This window comes from Hyperoodon ampullatus (assembly GCF_949752795.1).
Source record: "Hyperoodon ampullatus genome assembly, chromosome: 9".
NCBI classification, from domain to species: domain Eukaryota; kingdom Metazoa; phylum Chordata; class Mammalia; order Artiodactyla; family Ziphiidae; genus Hyperoodon; species Hyperoodon ampullatus.
The window spans coordinates 81,180,378-81,188,801 of record NC_136922.1 but is presented as its reverse complement, the minus strand read 5'-3'; the positions used below and the strand labels follow the sequence as shown (position 1 = coordinate 81,188,801).

Sequence of the window (8,424 nt, the reverse complement as noted above, 5' to 3'; positions counted from 1 at the left end):
TCAAGGCAATGGCACCAAAATCACTAGTAATCATTGTGTTCACAGGCACGCACTCACAGAAAAAAATAAGCCAGATTCACTTATGAATATTTCTGATTAAGCAGTAAAAAATATTTATTTTTAAAAATCTCAACCCTTGGGTACACATTTAAAAAATAATGTGAAGTGAAATAGGAAGTATACATAAAACACTTCTGCTGCATAATGAAGTACAATGATTGTCTGGAGAACTGAGTTGCAAGCTGAACTATCTGCTTTTTCATAGAACACCATTTTTACTTGAGAGAGCAACTCGACAAACAAATTATAGTTACTCAAATATTTGGCAGACATTTTCTCAAATGTGAGTGAAGTGAGCTTGTCACTTTAAGGAAAACAACTGACAGTTTTGTTGTGCCAGTGATAAATTCAAGCTTTCAGGTGAAAATTAGAATTTTGTAAAACGTTATCTGCCGAAGTAAATGATAGTTTTCCAGTACTTAATGACTTTTTTGATGAAATTATTGACAAATGTAATTTGTTGGATACTATATAATAAAATAAAATGTGTCAACTTTTGGACAATCTACATTACCCAATGAACCAGTGTTTTCCAGATGACCAATGAATGACATTATGAACTCATGCATCAGTAAAAGATCCATTCAAAGTTCAAGATAGATGGATTTTTTAAAATCACAGAGTAAGCAAAATTTACTGATGTGCTTATAGATTCCACATTGCAACTAACCTTAAAGAAACTACCACTCATTGAGTTTTGGTTTAATATCAAAGAAGAATATCCATAATTATGTGAAAGGGTATTAAAATACTCCTTCCTTTTTCAACCACATATCTATATAAGGTTGGATTTTCTTCACCTGTTTCAAACTAAACAATGTATTGCAACAGACTGAAGTAGAAGCAGATATGAGAATGTAGAAGCACGTGAATTCTACTAAGCCAGACATTAAAGATATTTGCATAGTGTAAAATAGTACAACTCTTCCCACTCAACTTTTTCTTTTGGAAATACAGTGTTTTTTTCATAAACATATATAACATGTTATATAATAGGTTATTATTATTATTAAATGAATTAATAGTCATTTCTAAATTTCCTTAGTTTTATCTTTCTAATATTAGAAATACTAATAAATATAACCCACATAACCAAGAGAACTTTGGGGTCCTTAATAAGTTTTAAGAGGGTAAATAGGCCCTGAGAACAAGTGTGTTAATCACTGTTACAGACCAGGGTAATAGTAAATAATTAATAAAGACATATCTTCATTTTCCCCACTTAATATCATTTGACTATCCCTTATAATTTTCTCTGATAAAAACTCTATTTCAATTTAACTTCAGTTTACTTTTCTATTTCAGTTTAATTTTCTTGAGCATTATTGTTGAAATGGTCTAGGTTTTTTTTTGTTTTTTGTTTTTTTTTAATAGGAGTAGAATTCTCATCTCTTGAGACGTTGGTTGAATTCCTGGTCAATCAATTCAATGCTCTCTTTACAGTGTCCTAGTAGAGTGCTTAATATAGACTAGGCACTCAATAAATGTTATTGACTGGCAGAACATGTGTTAAACAACAAAGTCAATAAAAGTGCAAAATAACTGAAAGCTAGAGGGAAAAAACTCCATTTACTGCTTTATCCATTTATGAGCATAATTAGTAGATTTTAATCCATTCCCACAAAAAGCGCAGTTTGTGTCTCTATTACCATTTAAAACACAAACAAGTTCTTGTAGGTTAAGTACCTTCTTCTCTAGGAGACCATAATTATCATCACGTATATTGTACATCTTGAATTAAGGCAAGACTTTTCTCATGAAATTTTAGACTCAGAGGTCACAGTATGCTTTTACCTTTCTTTACTCCCTGTACTTTACAACAAACTCATTTCCGTTACCTTCTCCAAATTTCTTACAAAATGGAAATTGAAAAATGGAACTGTAATCAATCATTGATGAATGCTGACAGATTGAATAGGAACAGAAGGAAAGTAGCTTCTTATTGTGGGCTCAAACCATCTTATAAAAATTATGAAATCTTTAAGATTTTAATAAAACACCTTAACGTATTTGGGAGTTCTTTTAGGCTGGCTGTTTCAAGGCAAATAATTTAGAAATAGAAATTATAAGCTATGTAAAAAGCAATAAATAAATTCATTGAACCATTTACTAGTTTATCTACAATTTATTTCTATAGTTCTACAGTTAAAAGTGAGCTACATAATAAAACAATTACAATAACAATAAAATACTTGGCATTTACTGAGAATTTACTCTATACCAGATAATCTTTTGGTACTTGAATGCATTATTTTATTTAATCTTCACAACAAACCTTTGACTGTATCTTGTGTGGGTATCAGTGTGGATTACTCATTTTTCTCGTCAATTTGTGCTGATCATCTGCATATATTTTTACCCTTTATCTGTAAAAGGTGGGGTCACAGAATGATTCTTTCTAGGATTCAAATTCTAACTTGAGAGGCGAAAAAGAAAAAGCTGAGCAAAGTAAGGAGAGGGATTTAAATAAGGTTGCCAGGAGGATTATTGCCTCATAAGATATAAATACTCATCTTAAAGTTTCAAAAAAATTGGTTTTTTTCTTACTTTTGCAAATGCATACCCTTTTATTAGCTGGGCTTGTGAGTTGACATTTTTCTCATACATATTTGCAAAACTGGTCCTTCCATTTGACCTGAAAAAGATTCCTCTCTCTGTTGTTATATAATTTTAGCTATAACTACAAAAAATAATAGACTCCCAAAACACTTAAGGGATATTTTGTGAATGTTTTTCTCTATGACCCCAAGAGCATATATTACCATAACTTCTTATTTTGCTCATGTTTGTTTCATATACATCCCCTCAGCGACTAAATTCTACTGTTTTTATCTACTCAGAATAGTGCATAGCCTAGAGTGGGTGCCCAAAAAAATGTCTGTTCAATGAAAGAATGATTTCATCTGTGACTTGAAACAGTTAATACCTTCCTTTCCGGTCAAATGCACAAATCAATTCTCAACCAGAAAAAAGACCACCTATAGCTATTCAGGTCACACACCTGTTTCCTTAAATATCATTGCCAAAACACATTTTATATTCTGTTTTATTATTGTGCATCCATCTTTCCCTAGCATTAGAGGTGTTTCATTAAAAAGCAGTATAACTTCAATTTGTTTTTATGCTCACCTTGACAAAAATAAAAATGAATCATTGAATAAATTCAAGTGTATTTTATGTATTTTTGAAATGGTACAAACCAATCATAGTCTTATGTTGGGCATCATTTACTCAGTCATCCCAGAGCATCAACTGAAGTTATAATTACCTGAAAAGGTAATATTTAAGGTAGAAATTTGGCAAGAACATTAGTATAAGCACAAAGTTGAAAATGTTAATTAATAATTATTAGGGCACAGTTAATGTTTAATGATCGGGTTTTCCTTTCAGATCCCTTTTCTTCAAACCATCTCTTTTTGGAGAAGAGGAAGGGAGGGTTCCTCAGAGACACATCATTGGCCCTCTTCTCAGTCTGAAACATGTTTTATGGACCTCATTATCCATATCTGTCTGTAGCTCCAACTACCACCAATATGCTGAAGATTCCTTTATCCAGATGTGAGTTAACAGGTGTGCATTTCCAGATGGGTCTAGGAGCACTCTGATAAGCTCCTCAAAACTTGATGTTTCTCTATAGCTACATGTCCTCTAGAAGTTCATATTTCTTCTATTCTCAGTCAAGTTACCCTATCCTGGGAATCATATTCTACCCTTGACCCTCTTCTTCAGCTCCTCATATATGTTCTATTAATTCCTTTGTCCACCTCTTAAGCTTTCTTCCCCCACTCCCACCCGTTGTCCCCATCTTAAATTCAAGCCCTCATTGTTTCTCTCCCAGATTTCCTTAGTAATCTCATTGGTATCTTGCGTCTGGTTTCACTGCCCTTACATTGCTCCAGATTGACTCTTCAGAGTTATAGGTCACCTTATGTTGTACCTTACTTAAACCTTTATGTGTATACCCATTTTCTTCAGGACATAGTTTAAATTCCAAAGCATGGCATACAAGGCCATGGACACCTGCCCACTGTCCTTCTGCTCAAGGCTGAATTTGACTCTGTTCTCTAGCCTCATCTTCCCCGTCTTCATATGTAGCCTTTATTTCAGGCATGCCAAGTTTACTTGCAGTTCTCCAAATGTGGCAAACAATTTCATACCTTTGCAAATGTGGTTCCTCTGGTCTATAGTGCCCTCACCCAAACAGCTATGAATCATTCTTCAAAACATATGTCAAGCATCCTGGAAGCCTTCTCTTACTCTATCTTGAATAAGCTACTTTTTCTCTGTATAACCATTATCTCCCAGGTTATTAGACCGATCATCAGATTGCAATACCAGTATTTATTTTCTGGGTTTTTTTTAATAAGTGTTTTTCTCATCTGTCATTCTTTAACCTGTAATCTTCTAAAGGTCAGAGACTGTATCTTGTTCTTCTAAATATACCCTGCATAATTTTAACAATGTTAGTTTCTTAACCAATGTATGTTTAACTAATGAAATCCTTAAACATTCTCTTTGTTGTTTTGGATATTTCTTTAATTTATGCCCCTTAACCATTTTCATCTTTATAGAGAAAACACTGTATGTATTATTCTACAAATTATTAGATGTTTTCCAGTGGGATTTCCAAGGCTTGGAGAATCTTTGAGAACCATTTTTTAATAGGAAAAGAATAATAAGCTATCACATCAAGCAATTTTAACTAATTAATAAAGGAAGCTGAAAAGATACCTTTCCTTGGCAAGAAAAGGAAGGGCAATAAAGCTGCTGTATATAAATTATACTTTTATGTGCCTAGGAATTAAATTCTTATTTTAGGTATCAGTTTAATAAACATCATACATTTAATATACTGATTTATAATCAAACAAATTGTAAAAGCTACTATTTGGAACTAGAGAGGATTCAGTGAGTTGCGTCCTTGTTCTATTAGTTGTTCCTTCTGTAGGAAAGAGGATTCCCTAAGTCTCAGTTTCCTTATGTGTACAATGGAACTAAAAATAAATGGGATAATGTATGTAAAGGGCTTAGTGCAGTACCGGGTACAAAGCATGTAAATGGTAATCATCATCATTATCATCATCATCACTCCCTGTCTCAAAAGTTTACTTTGGTGACATTATTCGACAAGCACATTTACAAAACTTTGCAAAATGTAGAGTGCTATGTATATAGCATTAGATACTATAACTTAAATGAATAAGCTTGTCATTTATGGTTTACCTTGCCAAAAATTGAAAAATATTGCCTTTAAATACATCAGTTTTTGAGATTTGTGTTCCTTGGCAGTTGGAGATCAGCCAGCAGTCACGCCCTCAGTGAATACCTTTCATCACTGTGGGCACCTTTAAGGATTGATAAATAGGCAAGTTTCCCCAGGAGTAAATGCTTCTTTGTCTTTCTACATCTTGGGAAACTATGAGTAAATGCAGAAGGAAAGCCTCCCTCATGTGTACCTAACTGCGGAAGTGGCTTGAAAAAGCTACAGCTGCTATTTGGCCACGGGGTAGACGAGCTCAGAGCCGGTAGTTTTACCTGCCGGGTGATATTTGCACTGAGCTTCCATCGCCTCCCTGCCAGTTTGGCCACTGCACACTGCACGTTATGTTGAATGCACTATTTTCCCTATTTTCTCCTTTGTCCGAATTAAGAATACCGGAAAAACCACAGGAAGAAACTCCTAGGTGGTTCTGGCTTTGGGACTGAGAAATCTGCTTAGATAAGACAGGCTTCGGATGCAGCTACGAGACGCCCACTTGAGGCCGGAACCGATAGTGACCAAGTGTGTGTCCCAGGGCGCTGCGGGCTCGTCCAAACGCTAACAGTGCTGGACACCGGGCGTGTGCTCAAAAATTTGCTGAATAAATGTCTACACTGCACAACCTGTCTTGAGTCAACCTCATCCCAACCCAGAAAATAATCAAGCTATGTGTGAGCTGAAACAGAGTGCCATTTCGCAGATATAAAACCGGTCTTACTCATGCACCTACAGGAATAAAGACAGTTTAAAAAGAAAGCCTCATGTATTTTGTGTTCCTCTGACTTTTACAATTTGGACTTCAGCATAGCGTCAAACAGCAGCAGAGCAGGACGAGAGACTTTTTAAAGTCTCTTCTCCACGTTATTTGGCGGTAAACGGCTCTGGCCCCACTTTTCCGTGCTGGGGTTCAACCCTGGGTATCAAATTCGGGTTGGAGACGTACGTTCTGGCTGTTCCGCTCACCCGGGGAGGTGGAGGGGGCCAGCTCTCCTGCCCCCCCGTCCGCCTGTCCCTCAGGAAGCTTGCGGGAGAAACGGGGATAGGTGGTGGTGGTGGTGTCACGGCAGTCCAAGCATCCCGGGTGGGCGCACACAGAGCCACTGCGCTCAGCGCTCCGCGTCTTTGCAAACTACGCGCCTGACACCCGGGCACTCGGCCAGGGTCGTGGCGGCGGCGGCGCGTGCACGCGCACGCGCACTCCGCGACCCCGCGCCCTCTCCTCAACCTTCCATTCCACGTGTTGCTTGTTGTTGGCGCCACAGGTTCCCCACCTGCGCCCGGGCGCTCGGGCGGCTCCGCCTCAGCCGGCGGACGTTGGAGGACTACGGGGCTGGCGGGGCCCGGGCCAGCCGAGCAGTTCACCAGGCGCTCGGGCTCACCCCCGACGCTAACTCCGCCTATTTAATCCCGGCGGCTCCCCCACCCTCCCCGCTCCCAGTCCTCCTCCCGGCTCCCGCCCGCCCCTTTCGCCCTGGTGGTAGGAAACACTCTTGGGTCTAACTCGACGTGTCCGGAAAGCCTCGGCCAGTTTCCCTTTCGTTCTGCGGCCGCTGCTGCCAGCCGCGCGGCTCCCGCAGACCCGCGGGCGCAGCGGCAGGGGGTGAGGCGCCTGGGGGCCGCGGGCCGAGCGGCGGGGTGCCCCGAGCACTATGCTGGACCCGTCTTCCAGCGAAGAGGAGTCGGACGAGGGACTGGAAGAGGAGAGCCGCGATGTGCTGGTGGCGCCCGGCGGCTCGCAGCGAGCGCCGCCGGCCCCGGCTCGTGAAGGGCGGCGGGACGCGGCGGGGCGCGCGGGCGGCGGCGGCGGCGCAGCCAGACCCGTGAGCCCGAGCCCCTCGGTGCTCAGCGAGGGGCGAGACGAGCCCGAACGGCTGTTGGACGAGGAGCAGGAGCGGCGGATCCGCCTGCAGCTCTACGTCTTCGTGGTGAGATGCATCGCGTACCCCTTCAACGCCAAGCAGCCCACCGACATGGCCCGGAGGCAGCAGAAGGTGAGTTGCCGGCAGGACCGGGCGTCTCCAGCTCCACTTCTTCCTCCCTGGGCTTTTCTGGGGCGCCTGCCCGTTGTCCTCCTGCAGAGCACTGTATTTTTGTTAGTCTTGGAGGGCAAGGGAATCTTTGGAGGGAGGACGGTGCTTTAGCCCGCTGGGTATCAGGTTGCAACGGACGCATCTTCTCCCCCGCGGTTGGCAGAAGCTGTCAGCTTGGTCGGGACCGAGACCGACCTGACAGCCCTGCGGTGCGGCCGTTGCACCCGGCCGGCTCGGCCCCGGCCGGGTGAGAACACAGCTCCCATCAACTTTAATTTCGAAGGGTGGTGGTGCATTCCTGTCCGCTTGGCCCTCCTGGAGCTGGGCTTTACCGTGGGTCTGAATGAGTGTGGAATCTGAACACTTCTGATAGCTAAGGAGAAGTCTTTTCTGGGGAGAAGGTGTAGAAACGTTCCACGAAACAAAGCTAACTGGACAAGTTTTCCTGTACTGCTGTGTAACTAGGACATCAGATCCTAAGGAGGGAAGGTGTGCAGCTTTGGAGAGTTGCTGTGGGTTAGTAATTACCGGTCTCAGGCCTAAGGAAACACGCTCTTGATGAAAAATAAAGGATTGGTTCATAACCACTTCATCATGAAAGCGCTTTTGTCCCCATCACCAAAGAGCTAAAGAGTTTCAGGTGAAATGTCTGCCAACTTTAGTTTTAAAACAAGACCCCAGGGTCTAATAGTCTGTAGCAGACAAATTGATGACTCAGAATTGCCCGAATTGGGTGAATGTTTTCAATAGAAACTAAGAAATCTTAATAGAATGTTGAACCTAGACGATCCACCAGAAATCTGCACTAGCCCCCTTAGTTTGGGACAGGATGTGGAGACCCAGAGAGACTGTATTGTAATTTGTCCTAAAGCATACCTAGTTGCACAGATGTTTGTTAGTTTTCTGAACCATTAACTTCAGAATGTGAGGCATTTCTTAGAAATTTGGAGCACTTCTGAATTGACTTGTGAGAAGCTGGTATTTCAGAGTAAATGCAGTCTTCCCATCACCCTCCCACCCCCATTTACCCAACCTCTTAAAACAGGCCTAAACCAAGCAGCTGTTTTGAATTGC

At 41.4% G+C, this 8,424-nt stretch overlaps 1 protein-coding gene across 20 annotated transcripts in view; it reads left to right on the top strand.

Annotated features, from left to right (window-relative positions):
- Positions 1-6,837: 6,837 nt before the first annotated feature.
- The window catches only part of CADPS2 (calcium dependent secretion activator 2), a gene marked incomplete at its 3' end in the record, with an annotated part of 487,123 nt that continues 485,536 nt past the window's right edge, over positions 6,838-8,424 (top strand). For all 20 annotated transcript variants that reach the window (XM_079711385.1, XM_079711377.1, XM_079711381.1 and 17 more), the window contains exon 1: positions 6,838-7,311. In XM_079711385.1, coding sequence (XP_079567511.1) covers positions 6,970-7,311 — 342 coding nt within the window. In that variant the 5' untranslated portion in view covers positions 6,838-6,969. The remainder of the gene's footprint in view (positions 7,312-8,424) is intronic.